The sequence below is a fragment of the Pollicipes pollicipes genome, unplaced genomic scaffold (genome assembly GCF_011947565.3).
Source record: "Pollicipes pollicipes isolate AB1234 unplaced genomic scaffold, Ppol_2.1 Scaffold_7261;HRSCAF=8764_pilon_pilon_pilon, whole genome shotgun sequence".
Classification (NCBI taxonomy): domain Eukaryota; kingdom Metazoa; phylum Arthropoda; class Thecostraca; order Pollicipedomorpha; family Pollicipedidae; genus Pollicipes; species Pollicipes pollicipes.
The window spans coordinates 58,116,920-58,137,484 of NW_023597054.1; the positions used below are offsets into that span (position 1 = coordinate 58,116,920).

The 20,565-nt window shown below is 48.1% G+C and overlaps 1 protein-coding gene across 1 annotated transcript; it reads right to left on the reverse strand.

Moving 5' to 3' along the window:
• Positions 1-1,538: 1,538 nt before the first annotated feature.
• LOC119111666 (uncharacterized) lies at positions 1,539-16,257 on the reverse strand. Its single transcript, XM_037235475.1, has 5 exons — positions 16,228-16,257; positions 10,377-10,525; positions 10,057-10,140; positions 8,965-9,029; positions 1,539-2,240 (listed from the first exon to the last, which is right to left on the reverse strand). Exons 1-5 carry the CDS (start codon positions 16,255-16,257, stop codon positions 1,951-1,953), a joined length of 618 nt encoding a protein of 205 aa, XP_037091370.1. The 3' UTR covers positions 1,539-1,950.
• Between the last annotated feature and the right edge of the window lie 4,308 nt (positions 16,258-20,565).

Genomic DNA, 20,565 nt, shown 5'->3' on the forward strand with positions numbered 1-20,565 from the left:
CCCAGCGGACGCCATTGGTAGTTACGCCCAGACATGAATCAGTTCATCTATTCTGTTAAAATGCCAAGTCCCCGTTATGATAAAGAGTCAGCGACAAATCGCCTCTGGCGTTTCCTCGCCTCCCACGTGGGCATTCCAGGTTCCATTCCAGGCTAGCTAAGGGTTCCGTTTCCGGCGCTTGTATGACAGCTGCTGCTGCTAACGCCCCATGCGATGGCGGTTGCCGCGTAATATTTTACAAGACTTATGACATTCGCCTAAACATTCCATCAAATGTCAAAACATTCTTAACAATTCGTTTCCAGAGCTGATCAGTGTCAGGGCTGGGGGTGTCAGCTGCATTTGCTTATGAACAGCAAGTGTATTTTTCCATGGCACACAGAACAAAGGCAGCAAGGCAAACCGGTAGTTAGGCGACACCCAGCATCACCAGGCTGCATGGGCTGAACGAGCCGGCCGTGCTGTGTGAGTGATAATGATTGCCGCTTTATCGGCCGCCCTGCCGGCCCATGGCTGAAAATAGCTTCTGTGGAAGCGCAGAGGCGGCACGGCACGGCCCGGCGGCGGTAATACGCTCCATTCTGTCACACTCTCGAGCCGCCAGCTACTGCACCGGGGTCTTACATTTGTGCAAACATCTGTGAGGTGACTCGCAAAGATCAGTGTCGAAGTATCCAGACCCGACACCAAGCAGCTATGAACCTGCAGGTCGGCAGCCCGAGAACACCTTCTCTGCCATGCTAAACTTCGAACAGCATCGGCGTCAGGCCGGACGCTAGGCATTTGTTGACGTCATACCAATTACAGGACGTTTCAGCCAAGCACAACTTTGCAAGCCGATTGTAGCTAGTTACGCGCGATTTTTGCAGCTTCGACAACTCACTTGCAATAAAAGGGCAATGACTAGCGAAATAACATGCAAAATATGAAAATGTATTCGGAAGTCACTACTCCATTGGCGTCGATAACTTGAAAGTATGCGTTCTTTGGCTGTATCATCCCATTCAAGACACCGTGACATTGGTCCGTGCGTATGCTCGCTTAATGTGCCAAGCTTTGCTTCCAATCAAAACTTCATGTCAAACTCCTTACGTACAAGTAAGCGCGCTATCGAATAGATCGTAACTAGGATCATATTGTCATCTTCTCTAGTTTATAACGTCACATTCGTGAGACAGTGTTCGTGGTTGTGATGTTCTGACGCGCACGATATAGACATGAGAATACTTTTACATCTCCCTTATTGCATATCGTTTTATATGCATGATGGGACATCAGTGATAATGCTGTCATGACTGCGATATCGTGGCGGCCGTAATGACAACAATTACAATTACTTGCGGCATATGAAATGGTAGGAACACAACAATTTTCCATGTTTTTGGACCATGAATCCAATAGAACACGCCACCAACTGGACAAATCGTTCATTATATAGAGATCGTCCAGATCCGCAGCCGCGGTACAAACACATCGGGGTCAGCTAGCAAAATAGCGTGTATTTCCGCAAAACAGATCAGAGATAGATACAGCTTGCATCATCACATCACATCACATCACAGCAAGGCCACGCGTTTTGTCTGAGGACCAGGTCTTTGTGGTACTCCATTTCTCTGGGCAAAGCAATGAAAGCTACCATCATAAACAAGCGTATCAATCGTGTGTTCGCAACATGCACATTTTGCAGACATGGCAATAGTGTATGTGGCATTGCCTCGTTTTATTTCACTACGTGCGGAATCACCATTGCCTCATAGCCAACATCCGCTGTACATCGTGCTTGCTGAATAGATAGCATAGTTGCCGTGGCATAATTAGCGCGGCTTCTGCTGAATCAAAGCCCGGCGAGCAGCCTGCCGAGACTACGACTTCCGCTGCCGGCCCGTCCGCGGTGCAATGCACGTTATGTCGCCCAGTAGCTGGCATCCCGCCAGCGCTGGCCGCCCCGCCTCAGTCGCCCTCCCGGAGCAGCAGGCGCACGCTGCCCGGGCGCTGCACGTCCTGCGACCAGCGGGGATCTGTGGTTGTCCGGCTCCGAATCAGACCGCCGGCCTGGGAGGTCACGATGCTGTTCATGTGGTAGAGTATGCCGTTGGTGTTGGTGAGGTACGGGTACATCACCGTCCCGCCGCCGGAGAACGAGAACGAGCCGTCCGTGGTCTCGTAGGCCACTGGCATTCCGAGCGACATGACCACGCTCTGGGAGCGGCTCACGGCGAACTCCACCCCATCGGCCGGCCCTGAGGAGACATGTGGTCGAACGGTAGTCAGACGCTGGCACCGGACAGACACTGAGAGACGGGATAAGACTTGGAAGCTGACCCGCTGAGGCAGGCTCGGGAAGACCCAGACTGAAGAATGATACACTGGTGACTGTAGACAGGGTGGGCTGTCAGAGGATGACATATTAGGAGCAAGTTTCGGACGCGCGTGCATGCGCACACGCATACGCACACCCGTGCACACCTTTGCATGCATCGAAGTGCCTCATGTCCTAAGAGACCAAAGGACCCAAGCTTCGGTAAGCTCTGGGGCTAACGTGATGCCCAAGGCGTCGTCTGGCACTACGTTTCTCAGTGCATTGCATTCACAACAAGCGCGCTGTCTGCACAGCTCAGAAGGCTATTGCTGTGGGGATGACATTCCCAGCATGCATCCGAGATACTATGCGCGTACATGCCGTGACAAATAATGGGCAAAATTTACAGAGGAGGCGCCCGCGTTGTGGATGAAAGATCTCGGCATAGGTTGCCATATTGTATGTTCAGTCGTTTGGGTAGTTTCATCCAGGTCAGTTTCATATTTTGTACAATAGGCTGAAAACGTGAGCATAAGCTTGTTACCTCATTATAGGAGCTTTGAACTACATGCAAACTGGCCCAATGTTGGTTGATAACACGCGCTCGGGCGGGGGTCAGTTTGAACCCCCAAATTTTCCAAAATGGTTTTCAAACGGCGCGGCGTAGGGGCACCAAATTTTGCAGAGCTTTAGAAACTTTGATGAAAAATATTTTGGTGTAAAACATTTTGATGGATTGTGTAAGGTTGCTGGCCTATGGCCGCTCAAGGTCATGCCATGGATTCAACGAAGACGTTTCAAGTGAAATGTTCAGTCTGATGCAACAACGAAGTGTTAGACGAAGCCATACATCTCTGAGATTGTTTCTTAGGCAAAGCAACAATTGAATGAACAAATTCCATTGGCCTAGGGTCAGGTATGAAAGTCAGATTTACGACAAAGCCAACCAGTTTTGTTACTCTGGAGTTTGTTCTTTGGGGTAGTTTTTGACACTCATTTCGAGTTTATTTATAACAGAAACCACATTATGCATGTTCCATAGGCTCATAGAGGTTAGGACAGGCCACTGACCTAAATTCACCCTGACCAACATTTTGTTTTTTGGAACACATTGCCTGGCATAGTCTCTGACACTTATTCAAACGCAAAACTCTAAGCAGTCTTGTATGGTTTTGTAACCATGAGTTCTGAAAGCTCAGACAAGATAAGTTACCTTAAATGAGCACCATTAATCATTTGATTAGAACAGGTATCCAGGTTCTGCGGTTTCTTAGACACCGGTCTGGATTTTGACCTTGTTTGACCTTATTTACCCCAAAGGCCATGATCTAGGAACCATTAATTTCGGCGCAAGTAAGTTCACGTGCAGGCCAATGCATCCTAAGAATTTGGTATATCTAGCTCTCTCAGCTTCTGATATCTTATGGGGGTTAAATCGACTTCGTCTCGAGCGAAGGGTATTCCACCGGCCACCAAGGTGCGTGTTAACTGAATCACATATATTGCAAGGAAACAACTCGTGCGACACCTCAGTGACTGATAAGTGATGAAGCGCTGTCGACAAACAGTGAAATACATTAGCTTGAGGCAAAGCAATGCCGTATGATAAAGAAAACATTCACGCCCGCATCCCTCCATGCAACCAGCTAAGCAGCACAATACCTAAGCTAGCGGCAAAGTCATGCTGTAAAACTTCCACGCCCGCATTCCTCTATGCAAAATTCAGCGGTTAGTGACGTCACCAGCTGGTTACAGGACCGCAATGCATGATAAATGCCGCCATTTCTCCCAGACATATGCAATGTGCACCCACCACTCGCGAGTCAGCGAAACCTCAGCATTGGCGAGCGGTCTTCGGAGTCTCACTTCAAATACGGCGTAAACTTAGCTCATGCCGTTTCAGGTCAAGGAAAAATGTACGGACAAGACAATTTCTATCCAATTGCCTAAGCAGGCAATCGCTAGTTAAGCTGAGGCACATAGTGCTTGTAAAACAATAGTTTGTGTCAATAAGTCACGAAACTTATGTTTTTTTTTCTCAAATGGCGTGTCTCAAACGCCGTCGGCGCCTCGCCATTTACGCGACGGAGGCTGCTATGCACCAGCTGGTGGCGCGGCAGTAACTGCTTGCTGACCGGGGGCCTTGATTCAACCAATACGATAACCCGACTCTGAATGCTGCTAATGCCTCCGTCTGACACTATCGTGGGTAGATTGTATTGAGTCAGTGTAACCTGCGCCCGGCCGCGTAGGGAAGTCGACTCTCCATTACGGTTTTTCAAGCACAGAAAAACGAACCCCTGCAGCAGCAACACATTTTCCGCACCTGACGTTCTTCCAAGTTGCCATCATTCGTGCAAATTTACAGTCTGACCCGCCAAGCGTAGTGACCAAGGTGATATCAGAGAGCCGGGTTATCGTGAAGCCTCTAAAAACTTTGATCACACCTAACTTTGTCGTAGTTAATTTATTTTTGTTTAAATCTGATATGGCTATAGATAACCTTCAGAACCAAGGGATTTCAGTGACTTCAGGTCGATTAAATTTGTGCTATTTTTCGTAAATAATGCAACTTTGTACGCACTTCTGCGTAGTTTTGGTGTTTGTGTACGAGAAAAAGAGTACGAACCTACATGCACAACTATCTTGTGGCCACAACGCACATGAGCTTGGCCCAGGTCATGACCTATCTCTGGAGGTGCTTTCTGCAAAACACGCGCTAACCTCACAATAAGCATTTTTAAGGGAATTTTGGGCGCAGTATTCTCAAGTAGCAACATGCTGTGATATCGTTATGATGCGTAATGAGGGCACAGTAAGTCATGTGAGGATTTGTAAGGACATGTGAGACCGTCCAAGGCCGACGACCCTTATTGTAGTTAGAGGAGAGACTAGATGAGCGAGTGCGATGCATGTAACCACCTCTATATCGTACTGTCAAGCTGATGACGTAAAATTTCATTTACGAACATGTCTGCACAAATTCAGCACCAAATGTCGAAGGGAGGATGTATAATGTATACAACGGTTATGTGATATTGAGTGTCTGTAGATATTTAACACACTATTTCTGACAACAGAAAAACATTATACTGGCCACTTAGACCCGATAAGCGCCTCAAATGTTGCCATTTGAATGGGTTACAAATTTGACCTAAGCTGACCTCAAGTGTCCTTTAGGTAAGCCTAAAATGACATTTATTTTTGGGACACTTTTCTTCCACAGCTGCACCTTATAAAATAAACTGGGTCAGAAACACTTAATGAACAAAATAAAAAGCATCGTGTTTGTAGGCTACTGGTAGACCAGTTTTGAACGGTGACCTGCTCTGATCTGACTCTTGTGAGGGAGTAGAAGTGGTCTGAATGGACTCCCCATAGTCTTAACGCTTGCCTCTGTACCCTCAATACTCGTCTTGATGTGTTAACTTCATCTATCAAAATAATCATTTTTGGCCTTTCGTGACCTCTGGTGACCCCAAATTTAACCCAAGGTAAACAAATTCGAGTGCGTTCTTCATGACTTGACGAGACATTCACAACGGCACCGTTGTTTTCTCATACGACGTCTGGAAGTTGGGGGTTCCCGAGAACGTCAACTCGCCCCAGCCGGGCGTGGTTGTCTGAGACCCCAAGCTGGGCGCGGGTTAAGGCCAGCGCCGCTGCAGGCCTACGGGTCAAGCAGCACCGCTGCAAGCCCACGACTTATCAGTTGACGGCAGTCCCGCCCACATGGCGTCAGCTTTAGATGAGGCTTACTAGTGAGAGAGCTTTCCGTTATGCGGCGTTGTAGGGGACGGGCGAGCCCGAGACGGGGCTCCGACGTAGGGCGAGGCTGTTCCATGTTTTCACCGAGCGAAGGCAAAGGTCAGGCATGTAGCTCGTTCGTTTGCCAACGCCGTTGCGTCTTTTAATTGCGGCAAAGCTGGCGTGCTGCAAAGGTCTGCGATTACTCAGACTGTCGCTACTCAGTACTTGGAAGTACTAGAAACACGTTTTGTGCTTTGACTGCGACCGCAAAACGCAACATTTGTTTGCGGTTTTCAGACTTCCAAATGCTGACTTTTAAGCTTACCAGCATTCGGCATAATTTTACGCATCGCAAATAGAGAACGAGGTAAAAAGCGCCCATTAACACTCAACAAAATCTTTAACTTCAGAACATGAGGAGGAGTGAAGTCGCTCGCCTGCCAGCACTTTGGTTGAAGAGCAACCGACCCAGTGGAGGTCCAGGAGAGAGCAACGGCGGCCCCCAGTCAGCTGCCGTTGCTGAAGTCCATCGGAACGTTGCATTCGTTTATTTTCGTTCGGGAAGACAGGCACATGCTCAGACGTATGGTGCGCGTTTCTTAGCACGCGCTCGTTGGAGGGGGGGGGGGGGGGGGAGGCGGTCAATTTGATGGGTCCGAAGGTTCTCCCAGAATACTTTTTGAACGGCTACCCCAAAATTTGCCTAGCTGTAGATAAGTGAATAGCGGATTTTTGAATGTCAGCGAAAGGCATTTCTAGGGAATTGTTCAATGTGATGCAACAACGGAGTGCTAGGTAAAGGCATGCATATTTGAGATAGCTTCTTACGCAACAAACCTATTACATCGAGAATACAATCGATCTCAGTGATCTAGGAACAGGTCTAAAGATCATACCAGAACAAAACTTCCCGCTTTTTTACTCGAAAGCTTGGATTGTAAGAAAGTTTCTGAAGCCCATTTCGAATCTATTAATGACAGGGACCGCAAAAGGCATCTTCCATGCAATTTTTAAAGGTCAGAGGAAATCACTGACGTAAAATGCCTCAGAACACCGTTTTGGTTTTAGGAACTTACCGCCTAGCGCAACGCTTCATATATGCTTCATATATTCATATATCAATAATCACGAAATGCCTAGCTAATACGTAATGCTAATTGTTATATATATATATATATATGTGTGTATATATATATGTGTATATATATATATATATATATATATATATATATATATATATATATATATATATATAGTTTATTGGAATGACAAAATAGAAACGATCTCTTGGGCATTTGGTCATAGCTCAACCACTGACCTTTTGGCTAGAGCAAGTATGCAGCTCCACAGCGGTTGCATGGGCGGGCTTGAGGGCACATGAGACACCAACCCAGAGTTTGACATTGTTTGATTTTATTTGACCCCAAAGTCATGACCTAGGATCTTCAAATTTGGACCAAATCAATTCACATACGGGCCAACCTGTGCTGCGAATTTGGTGCTTCTAGCTATGTCAGTTTTTTTAGTCTCAGGATGTCAAGTTGACGGCCACCCAAGCAAAGGGTATTTAACCAGCCAACAGCTCTAATGAAACAAGCGCACTTGGAACGGCTGTAATACTTTTCAAGTGGAAAAAATGCTTTAAACAACACAATTCTCTGTCCACTAAATATGATCCTCAATGCGTCATAGTTTGATTACGTCATCGTACCATGCACAACATTGACTGAGAGCCAATTGACGGCGCTCATGTCTGGAAAGAATGCTCAAGAACGGCAGATATGAACACCTCGAAAATAATATTTTTGCTTGGTCTTGGTAGCCACATGGTTTACGGAATGGCAGGATTTGAATGGCGTCATGATGACGCCATGAATACGAAGGTGACTTTGGAATGCTCTCCTCGATATATCTCCCCATTTCGCGGGTGTCTAGCCCAGAAACTAGAGGGGCTTAGGTTAGGTTAGGTTTAAGTCTTAAGAATGACAGAGTAATGAACAGTACCAAAAGGTATTCAAGATGGCTATTTCAGTCCAGAGCCTCCTATAAATGTGGAACACTCCCTTTAAGACGCTCAAAAATGTAAGGAACTACTTCGGAAACGTTCAACTCAGAAACTGCCTCATACTCCAGAAAGCACTGGGCCTCAGTGCCTCAAGATTACCACTGAATCACTCCATTTGCTTCTGCATGTTCAAAAAGTCCCGAAACGTTCTGATGGCACAGTTGTATTAAGCTTGTGGACCTGATGCAGGCCTCCTAAGTTCAAAAGGCTGTAAGACATAATTAAATGCTGACACCGCAATCAGTTTTATCGCAGCCGTGTCGGGACGGGTGCTTCGCCTTAAATCGCACTCGAAATCGTTTCAACTTTGAAAGGCGCGGCCTCAAATTGTGGACGCAATCTTTCAACGTTACGGTAGCCTCACATCCGGGCGGTGTCAGGGTTGTGGCCATATCCATTCACCATGCAATCAGCTGAAAACCCAATGGGGTGGAGTGGGGCATAAGCCCACCCACAGGGTCCGCGACGATGAGGCCGTTATAAATGCACCGCCCGGAGGTGATGTCGTCGTAACGTTGGAAGAATGCATCGCTACGGCCGGCTGCAGCTCATTTTGTCGCTCCCATTTGAGCAGCTTCCATTGGGTTTATGGAAACAGCTACCTGAGGTTTGGAAATACAGTAAACCAGAGTTCCCTACGGTGCACGCTACTTGGTTCAAAACATGTTCAAATCAGCAATAAAATGGTGAACGGGTCGATTACCCAGCATATTACAATGCCACTGCCAGAACTCCTGGGCCTCGCTGACGTCACAGGCTATGCTTTCTCGTGTCTACGGGCCCTAGTCACAGCTAACAGTTCCACGCCAAGTCACGAGCCGGCGGCGGTCGGCAGAGGAGAAACGCTTACCGATAGCGCTGACCACGACCACATGGTAGTCACCAGGTCTGGAGTCTCTGATGGCGTCCCCGGCCCTGCCGCACAGAGACAGGGGACGATCGAGGGTCAGAGCCGCGACCCCATATGACAACCTGTGCTGTAATCGCACCGAAGCATGCACCGAAGGAAGAGCCGATGTGAAAGCAAACGATATCAGAGCCTATTGGGTCCTGGTCCACGTTCTTCGTTTTTCACGAAGGGAGACGCAACCCTCATTGTTGACAGCTTTCCAGCCACTCAGGTGTCGAACAGAGAACACCAAGCCTTTTTTTCACGACGGGACACGCGACCCTCAATGTTGACGGCTTTCCAGCCGCCCAGGTGTCGACCAGACAACACCAAGCCTTTTTCACGAAGAGAGACGCGACCCCCACTGTTGACGGCTTTCCAGCCGCCCAGGTGTCGACCAGAGAACACCAAGGCTTTTTTGTGATCGTGTCGCGACAACTTGGCGCCCCCTGACTTCAGCCACCAGTGTCTGTTCTTCTGTAGCGAGGTTCAACGCTCCCACGTCAAAACGCAAATGCGAGGTCGTCATGGCTGCCCATGTAAACGTTTCCACTGATCCCGGTGGCGTGTGCTTCTACCATCTCTTATCATGCATATTATCTTGTATGTTAGGGCAGTCCCATGTGCTTTGACACATGCCCTTTGTTTCTAATCAGCGCATCCACTAGATTTATGTCAACATCTTTACCAGTATTTTGGCGCCTGGCGTTACGGTGTTATGGCCAACTGGCTACCTGAAAATCCACCCGTGAATGAACTGAGAGACAATACAATGCAATAGGCACAATGACACCACAGATATGCATACGCATGCCGAAATGGAAGAAAGAAAATATTTTTGTTGCTTAAGATTTTTACATACTTCAGTCATTATGTCATATTTTACTCAGGTCATTGACTGTTGATTTCATATTGCCAAGTTCGTTCTTTATTCTTAGTTGTGACAACGAAGACATCAGTACCGCGCCACAAGCTGACCATGATGATTTAAAATTAGTTTTGGAGTTTATGGGCTAAGGCAAAGCAACGGTAGTGTGCCAATACCTAACTTACCAGAGATGGGAAACAGGGTCACCGCCGCCGGGGATATTGCCACTTTCAGTGTAGATGAAGTTCAGCCGGTTTGACGTCGTCCACCTGCGTGAACCAAAACGGAGCTTCCAAAAGCATCGTGTATCCGCCTTTTCTGTAGTTCATCACGCAGTAGAAGAGAATTTCTTCTCCTTTGACGGCACCCCAGTAAGCGTGATCGGGCGATTCAACCTTGATCTCGTATACATCTCTACAGGTGCGTGTGACGTCAGTGGTGCAGATCCTGGCGATGCATGAGCCGCTACCCGCCTGGCAGTCGGTGTCATGGCGGCAGAACTCGCCTGTCGTCGAGCTGTTCGGCATGAAGAAGTACTCCTGGGTAGACCGGCTCGGACGGCAGGCGGGTGAACTCGCTGTAGCCGCCCACCTTGCTGTACAGGACGCATGAATTCTCGTTTACATCGAAAGTGAAGCTCTTGCATCGGTCGTCCTGGTGGCACAGGCCACAGCAATGGCACGAGGAGCCCGTCTCCCGGAGTGTACTTCTACTGATTTCCAGACTTGCATCCATGGATCCGAAGTAGTGCGGAACCTCCAAGCATGCTTTGCTGACATGCAGAAAGGTGGCCAGAACAAATCCCAACAACATGGTGGTTAGCAAGGTGTTCCCGAGTGCTGGCGCGAGGATCGTTTTCAAGTCCGACGAGCAGAGATTGCCTGCAACAAGGTAACGTTCGGTAACGTTTAACGTTCAGCGTTTCGGTAACCAGTTGGGCTCGGTAACAAGGAAGCCTCCGCTTATGCCACACCCCTGGACCCAGCGGGATCCGTGTGGGAATCTTATAATCAACTGTATAGATAAACACCACAGTTCTTCGTGGATCTTCCTTGATCTCAGAATCGCTATTTCGGGGCGATCCCTTCGGCTGGTGGGCGCCAAGCATTACCGCTGAGTTAACGAACCACCTTAAGATGACATAGGGCGGAGGAGTTTGCTATAGAATTCAATACAAAATGTATGCCAGCCTGTACATGCTTTAAAATGTCAAAAATTTCAAGGAAAAGGTCTATTTTTTGGAAACATTAGCACTTCATTGCTTCTGGTAGCGACGATCCGACATTGGTGGATTCGTTTTGCCGCCCCTAGCCTGGCTTGGACCGGTCTATGCCCTCTCATACCATCGGCGATTCCACGAAAACGCTCCGGCCGGCCACAGGTGCAGCCGATGTGTACCACCCCGCGGAGGAAACATATTCGCCTTTTACCAATAGTTTTTCGGGTCTCATTTCATCGCAGGAGGACGTGGCCCGGAGGCCGCGCGCCATTTACTTTGACGCCCCGGCTCTGACAGCGTGGCGTTAGCGTAAACGGCAGGAGGACTTCCGTCCTGGAACGGTTCTGATCTCCCACTCAAAACGGCTCTCGCTTGGATATCCCCTGCTGTCAGAGCAAGGGCGAGTTGTGAGGCGCCGGGCGTCCGTCCAGCGAAGGCCACCAAGCTCGTGCCTGGCTGGCCTGAGGCCGGAACGCCGAGCCATTGGCATCACGATCAGATTCAGACACGCTGGATCTATCAGGGACTGACATTGAAATACGCTTGTATTTTTGCCCCTGAGCTGAAATGTGGTTCAATGGATTTTTGGTGGACATTTCAACAGCTCAACCCGAGCTGATAAACCATGGCCCAGATCGCCAGAAGCCGTTGCCAGTTATCATGTCATTGGAAATCACACCAAGGTAGTCAGTTGGGAGTCGCTTTCCCATGTAATTCGAACGGTCTCCCTGGCGGCTAGTGTCTGCTTACTCGAGTGCCAACATATTGCGTGAGGGATTCCACTGCACATTCCAAAAATGACATTAAAAGTTGCATTTGTGTGCCGCTTGCCTCGCGGTAGTTACCTTTGAGTGCCGGTTGTCTCGCGGTCGTTACCTTTGTGTACCGCTTGCCTCGCGGTCGTTACCTTTGAATGCCGCTTGCCTCGCGGTAGTTACCTTTGAGCGCCGCTTGCCTCGCGGTCGTTACCTTTGTGTACTCGCTTGCCTCGCGGTAGTTACCTTTGAGTGCCGCTTGCCTCGCGGTCGTTACCTTTGTGTGCCGCTGGTCTTGCGGTCGTTGCCTTTGTGTGCTGCTTGCCTCGCGGTCGTTACCTTTGTGTGCCGCTTGCCTCGCGGTCGTTACCTTTGTGTGCCGCTTGCCTCGCGGTCGTTATCGTTCCCAGAGGCCTTGAGCGGCTATCAACTGTAGCGTCACACAGCTCGGAGCAGCAACAAACGTAATCACCTAATTTATGTGGTGACATTTATGAGGCTTTTATGCTAGCCCTGTCAGAACTCGCTAAGATAGCGGATGCATGCTGCCAAGGCTCGGTCGGTGTTTGACGCTTCCTTCTCTCAGATGTCAGCACAACATATATGCAAAAGGTAATGGCATGCATGAAATTGTTTTATCCGCGCATCAACCGAGTCAAAACCAGAAGCATTTCGAAGGACCAAGCACGGGTATCTTTGAAGACGTTACGCTGTGTGGATAAATGTGTCAAACCCACAATATTTTACCCGGCTTAACTCGTGAAGAGACAAGGGGTGTTGTTATGACATTAACTTTTAACTTCATTGTCATTTTGGCACGGTGGTATCGCAATGCCTTGGAAGCCAGTGTCACGAATGTGCTATCGCATAAGAATCGAATAAGCCTCCGGACACTGCGTACGACAGAGCTAGACACATCTTTTGGACACATTCAAGAATGTTCGGGTCCGGAACAATTTAAGGTAATGTGACGTGTTGCATCTGCATGCCCTGGTGATTGTGCATGTGCTGTTGGTTCGCATGCTTGTATTGGCTTGCATGGTGGTTGCTTGCTGCATGCGGTCGTGGCCGCTCTCGTTGCTGCATGCTGCATGCCCTTATGTTAGCTCCCAATGCTGCATGTTATGTATGGCCATTTGCCAGCCCAAGAGCCCTTTGCATGCATAGTAGAATGATCTAGTTTGACGGTGTACTACTTCCTACTACAGGTTGTTGTTTGCCACGGTAAGATAGACCCTGCACTTTTAAGGTGCAACAAGGGCTTCGGATTGCTCGCGTAATTTCTTTAAAAGTCATGCCTCAAAATACGTGAGACATAAATGCCCACTGAAAGCCACGAGCATTGTGCTATAGCCATGCTACAAGCCATCTGCATTTTCGCAACGGTTTTTTACAGGCACTGTAAACGCACAACCTTAAAAATGGTTTGTTTCCGTCGATTGTGACACAGGCAGGCATAGCTAATCCCACAGCTTGGTCCTATTCAAACGATTGGCGCTTGGATTGGAAGACGAACTTTGAATCAGTGAACCTCTGCCTAAACGATACTCATGAAAGGCAAACATCTGAATGCAGGATGAAGGTAGAATACAAGGTTGGATAGGTACGGAGATAGGATTGCTTTGGAAGAGGATTTTGCAGTCCAGAGCTTGTCAGCTTGAAAATGTGCTCAGCTCAACAGACCACAGTATCAGGATGGGCTTCAGCGGGGAAAAAAACAAATGAAGGAGGAACAGCGAACACCGATTAATGACGGGGATCCAATCTACTCATGGATAGTGAGTTACAATATATATGCAATCGCAGCAACCACAAGTGTTTCCACTGGCATGCAGCGCTCATGTACGAAGGGAAAACCGAGAGCCCGTGAGTTTGTTACTTGATTTTTGTTGCCTGAATGCAATTAGTGTGTAGGTCACCTCTCTAAATCAATCCGCCGCTTATGATCCCGGCCGCAATGCAAGATTAAAATACACATGGATTATGCCAGCCAACTTTGGTTGTTTTGGTTCGGGGAAAATTATAACTTGATTCATCCTCGAGAATGAACCTAAAATGATCGGGCATCACTGACCGAAATGACACCAAAGGACCACCGGCTAGTCATGATGTATATATTTGATGAAGACGGAATAGCGACACGGAAAAGGAGGCCACATCAGACAGATTTTGAAAGAGCTTTCCGGTGACAAAAAAGAAAACAATCAGTTAAGTCAGTCTAAGCTTCATCCCGGTCCAGGCCAGAGACAGTTCGCAGGGGAAGTCTGTTTGCCAGGCAGTGTAACGTTGCATCGTCATCCCGACATCCGCCAATGGTAGCATGTTGTGAGAAAGCGAGCTCGGTTCAGTTGGCTAGCAAAATAACAATTCTGTCTCGAAATATAACAATTTGGATCACAAGGACAAAAAGCAGGGGGTTTGGGAGTTAGCATGCACCGTCAATTTGCCACTGAAATAAGGAGCGACAAGCGACGAGACAAGCGACGCTCTTTGCAAAATGCAGATGTTCGTGCTTACATAACAGTCAGGTGAAGTGCAAGGATAAGTGCAGGCCTAGTTCAGGTCTTGGACCCGAGATGAAGAATCGACATGTCGATGTTTAATTCCTGACTCACGAAACTTTCGCTGTCCCCGGTTTCGGCCAACTGCTAGCAGCTATAATTAACATGGCACTTAATACGTGAATGGTAACCAATAATGTAAAATATGAGATATGACGATGAATTAACAGATAAGTGATAGCCAAACATACATGTGAAGGAACTAACATCAATCAGAAAAATGAAGCTGCCAACGAACTCTTTACCGCTCGCTGCTTGAACTCGTCACGCTCGGCTGCCCGGGCTCGTCGCACTCGGCTGCCCGAACTCGTCAAACATGTGCGGGGTTCAGGTGTCCCACCTACCGCCGCCTGGCCGCCGCCGACACCGACAGCTGCCGCCGCGTCGAGCGTCCTGCCGGTCTGCGGCCCGCGCCCAGTCGGCCTCGCGCTGTTTGTATGCGCGGTCGCCGTGGACGCTCACTGTCGACCACAGCCTTCGTGACGGCGTAGAAGACGGGTAACGACCATCCCGTTCTCGAATAAACACGTCAAGGCGCCGTGGTGCTCCGCCATCGCTCAGTGAAGACGTGAGCCAAGTGGGCACTAATGCCGTGGACGCAATCTACGAGTGATTAAATCATAAGCTTTCCAGTGAGCTGGCCAATCACTGATAGCCATCGGCGTCGGAGAAGCGGCCTCAAGAAGGCTATCCGTAAACGGAATCACGCGTTGAGGTTGAGATATGTCTTGTTGGAGCGTAGACGAACCGTGACAGAACAGTTTTAGGTTTTTTGCATAGCAGGGCAGCTCTAATTTACGTTTTCGGATGGTATAATGTTACACGCCGGTGTGGTTCCAAATCATGCTAAAATATCAACCTTAAGGGTTTCAGAACACAAACGCCGAGCGCCGTTGGCTGGCCTAATGACAAGCATGAGGCGTTCCTGCTATTTCTTTTACATGACACAAAATAGATACACTAGATTAACAGAGTAATAAGGGAGCGTAAATAATCAATTGGACTAAGATAAAACGGTTTTTGAGCTCCTTTGAGTCAAACGGGTAATGTTGTCCTGGGACATTGCGCTTAACACATCGCAACCATGGGTGAAAGGGGGGGGGGGGGCAGCGGGAACCAGGTAAGAAGTGGCTGCAAGTAGTCAAAAATGTCTTAAACGTAGGTACTGGACGGCCCCCGAGTACGCTTGCATGTAAAATCAGCATTGCGACATCGGGAATGTCTGCGCTCTTCCACATATGCCCACCACATCAGACGATGGCCAAGGCATGAGCACTGAAACCAATACTGTTGAATAATAACTTCAGGGCATAGCGATCACGGATCAGGGTTGAAGCATCGTCGTTCGATGAGGCTGGTGGTCCAGATCGCTGATATGTCAGCACGTTCACTATGGTATAGCTTGATTGTTTGCCATCTCTCGTCCAGATCACAGGCCCTAACTTCTTAGCTTATATTGACACAGCAAGGGTGAACATACCCAAACTCTTTGCGAGCGTTGGGACACCGGAGACGTTTAGTCAAACACGATTTTTACGCATTGTTTTCAAGGCAATTCGCATGGTCACCATTTGAATTTTGTGCCGAGCGAATCTAGAGACCTGACCGGGAATAATGAGCATGCATGTGTTGAAAAGACTAGCTTCTTCCAGCCATCATGGATTGGTCACGAACTGGCATGGAAGCCATGGCTTTGGAATCAAATGCTGAACTCCAGTCGGTGATTAAATCTGCCCACTTTGTTGCTGCTCTATAAGCATCTACCTACACACTCAGTATCGTTATTTTGAAGGCATTAGGCGTACCCAAAAGGAAACTAACCTTCCGCTTCTCCAGGGTGAAGAAAAACATGCATCATCCGACAAGCGGCCTAATCCGCGACAAAAGCTAGGCAGCCACATTTTGCTACATGTGCACATTTTGCCTTGTTCCCGGCGCCGTATGCTATGAACTAAAACATGGCTGTGGTGGTCGTGTGAGGTGATTTTAATGCACTCTGCTGCACGGGGTTGGCTCACGGTGGTGCCAAAGTTTGCTTAAGACAGTTTCCTATTGAGTTAGTCATTCTACTCATCACCATCCCTTGAATGCGGTTGCAAGCATCACAATAAACTGCCATTTAATTAGGCCTTGACTTTGTGGACATGTATCTTCGTCATAAATATGGTATTGAAATAAGCCATTAAAGGGGTAGTGTTCAACATTTGTATGCAGCATTGACCTGAAATGGCCATCTAGCGTCTGTTTTAAGTGCATTTGGTAAGAAAATTATGTATATAGATAGAACCGTACAGTCGTAGTATAATAAACAGTAGTGTTAAAAGAACACAGATAACAGTTGTGTAGATCGAACAGTTGGCTCTATTATCTCGGAATAACCAGGAAATCTCTCTATCTATGTGTCTAGCTATCTAGCTATCTATTTTTTCCACTTTTGGCTTTTGACGAGGAATAAGGTTAGCGGCACTGTTATATATATATATATATATATATATATATATATATGCATATGTATGATATAGCCATCTTGAACATCATTCGGTGCAGTTTACAACCCTTGCTTTTTAAGGCCTAAACCCGCCTAGTTTCTGAGCGATGCACCCGCGAAGAGTGTACAGATATTTGGTGCAAACTTTCAAGGCTACCTAGGTATCCATGAAGCCACAATAACGATATCAGATCCTGCCATTCCACTGGACATAGGGCGTTCGGGTAAGTACAAATATAATTGGCAAGTGCTCATGTCCAGCGTTCACAAACCCGATTTTCAGGTATCATGTCCATCAACTGGCCATTAATCACTGTTATACAAGCTATGCAAGATTGTAACACAATTGCGCTTTGTGCTACATGAACAAAAAGTTAGCAGCCCTCCTGGCATTACAGATATTAGACTTGTAATCGAATGACTTGAGACTAGCGCTCTAAACGAGCATACGAATACAAGGCTAGCACTTTAAACCCGCGGATAAGCATGCAAGAGCACCACGACAAAAAGGCCCAAATACGGGCACCGAACGGCCATTTGGTTCAGCACAAATCCAGCACCGTTGTGGACCACCTCCGAGAGAGACTGAAGACCCCACGTGCGTGCTGTCATTCAGACGTCATAAAAATGACGGTATTGAGGAACGTTTTAAGCTAAATAAGGAGATTTTGGTTATCTAGAGCAGCCTTTTCCACTTAAAAAGTATATCGATAGTAATGAGTCAGTTCTATGTCACCATATATGATGCTTGCTTCAACGTCTTTAAATATGAAAGCACTTCCTTTAAAGGAAGTTAGCTCACATTTGTATGGGTTTTGAACTGAACTTACCATCCTTGAAGATCATTCTGGTGTGATTCACAGCCCTGCGTCTTAAGACTTTAAACCCCTCTAGCCTCTGAGCTACACGCCGCTGAGACAGTACACACTATTTCGGGAGGCTGTTTCAGATCAATCCGGCATTCACGACACCAAAAATAACGTTATTCAAATACTGGCATTAGCATTAGCCAGGGCGGTGATCAAAGCCAAGAAAAATCATTTAATGTGAGCCTTCATATTTGGCGTTCATGGGCAAGACTTCCAGATATCACGGCCTTCCATTGGCCTCCAATCAATTTGCGCAAGGTGCGTAGACGTAATGAAACAATGACGTAATGAGGAACATATGCACCAAACAGAGCAACTGTGTCGTGTCGAGCAGTCTCTCTACTTAAAAGTATATTAGTATTTATGGGCGGAGCGTTGTGTCTCGTGTCTGGATTGGTGGGAGGCTGCTACGATCAGCCGGTACCGCCCGCATGGTTGAGGCCCACGTCGTGCGACGATCGGTTGGTCAGCGGAGATCACGTAGTCCGGAAGTGGGGTCGGCCGGAGGTTTCTGAACAATACGTCACGTCAGGGTCGGGTGGCTACCACGCGATCATTCTGACCTGGGAGCAAGACGAGGTGAGCATGTGTGACGTTATGCTTGCATTGGTGGACCCACACGCGTCAGATTATTTAGAGGCTAGTATTACGTTAATGTAAGTTGTGAGAAGGAGAAATCCTAGATAAACTATAGAAGACGCTACATAATTTTTGGCGACAAGGTGGTTTTAGAGGCTGGAGACCTAGTAAGCCGATCATTTTCTTCATTGTGACTTGCTTTGCTATTATTCAACAAGATTGTGCCGTTGTTGTACTTGTTCTGTGATTGTGCCACTGTTGGTTGTGTCACTAAACCGCAGGAAGTGTAAGTTCATGACGAACTCGCCAGACTTCCTGGGCTTCACCGTGGATGCTGCAGGCATCTCGGTCAGCAGGGACGGGACTAAGGGCCTGGCAGACATTCAATCACTGACATTGTGGAAGGACCTGCAGGCAGGGTTGGGACTGTTTGGATGCGTAAGCCTGAAGTGTACTGATATACTCTCGAGGTATCGATTCCATTCAAGTGTACTTAACACCTGCAAGCTGTCCTCCAAGTCTATTGTCATGCACGGCTGTGCCCCCACCTTTCTTGGCTACGGCTGGCAAGCCGACCGTGACTTGGACCAATCAGTTACGGGAGTTTAAAATCGGGGCTGCTTCTCAAAACTGGAACGAATGGGCTATGACTCTTACTAAGCTTTGGTGGGACGGGAAGGACATCATCTGCATTTTGCTCAGCAGGCAGTTGCTGGTACGTGAGCAGATGCAGTGCAGGATTTGGAAACAAAATCGGCAGGAGGTAGAACTGGACCTCATTTCAGTCATCTGTCCCGTCTTTCGAAATTCGTTTCTGGGAAAAGGGGGGCACTCATTAGAAGAGGACCCTCTTCAGGCGTTGTTCTCAGAAGGATGGACAATCGGCGTTGTTTTCAGCAGGATGGACAGTCGGCGTTGTTTTCAACAGGATGGACAGTCGGCGTTGTTTTCAGCAGGATGGACAGTTGGCGTTGTTTTCAGCAGGATGGACAGTCGGTGTTGTTCTCAGCAGGATGGACAGTCAGCTCTTCAGGCGTTGTTTTCAGCGGGATGGACAGTCAGCGTTGTTTTCAGCAGAATGGACAGTCGGTTGTTCTCAGCAGGATGGACAGTCGGCGTTGTTCTCAGCAGGATGGACAGTCCGGCCTTTAGGCGTTGTTCTCAGCAGGATGGACAATCGGCGTTGTTCTCAGCGGGATGGACAGTCGGTTCTTCAGGCGTTGTTTCCAGCAGGATGGACAGTCGGCTGAGATATATGCGGCCAAGCCACAGGCCTTGATCATGAAGTGTGAATTTGGAGATAATAGCGCGCAGTTTGTGTGTGAATAGTTTATAGAAGGCTGCAGGTTTGATAAACCAAGAAAAAAACCGTGTGATGTGGAGTCTCTGACACTGGCAAAGGTATCAGAAAAGGCTCGAGTCGTGCAGAGCATTCAACAGCGCGAGTTGTTGTTGCAAGTTGTTGTGTTATCAGCTGGTTACAGGGCGGGAGCAGGAGCTGGACAGCAACCAGCAGCAGCACCAGTGGATGTGGCAGCAGTGAAGCCCCGACCAGCAGCTGCAGGATGCTTCAAGGGGACAGAAACGGCAGCAGTCGGCCTCAACAGCGCTCGAAAGACAGTAAGCTCCAAGAGAGGGTTGCCTACTCAGCCTACCTACCAATCCACTGAAAAATAGATAGCGCGCTGCAACTTTGGAGGACCTCACCGAGCCAGGGAGCAAGTGCATCCAGCTAGAGGTAGAACTTGTTGACTGTGTGGGAAGTTGAACATTTTGCTGCTAAGTGACGCAAGATGACAAGGCACGTGCAGGTGACTCAGGTCATGACTGCACAGGGCTCCTAGCACAGCCCATCTGAACTGAAGTGCAGATCAGGGTAAAGAGCATGCCAATAATGGCTGACACAGGCTCCTCGGGTAGCATTCTGCCACGTCTGATGCATCGTAGGCTGTGGGGTGACTTGTAATTATCGCTGACCCGGGCAAAATCCATCAAGTGGCTATTCTAACGTCGCGTCAGAACATATCACATAGGTGAACACGGAACACGCAACACATGCCTTTACAAAAGGCGCAGATCCAGCTACAGGCTTATGGAGAGCACAGACCGCAGGTTCATGGTGTGCTAGAGTTGGGGGTCACCGCCGTCAATGGGAAAGCATGTGTTGCTGACCTTTTGTAGTAGATGGAGTGGACACACCACTGTTAGGTAGGGGCCTCCAGA

Bases quoted from the DNA above. Each gene is read 5' to 3' on its own strand.
- LOC119111666 (XM_037235475.1), bottom strand. From the start codon at position 16,257: ATGTTTTTCTTCACCCTGGAGAAGCGGAAG. The intron at 10,141-10,376 runs GCGAGTTCTGCC...TGGTTCACGCAG, and splicing joins GCCGAACAGCTCGACGACAG to GTGGACGACGTCAAACCGGC. The intron at 9,030-10,056 runs GTAAGTTAGGTA...TCTGTGCGGCAG, and splicing joins GACCCTGTTTCCCATCTCTG to GGCCGGGGACGCCATCAGAG.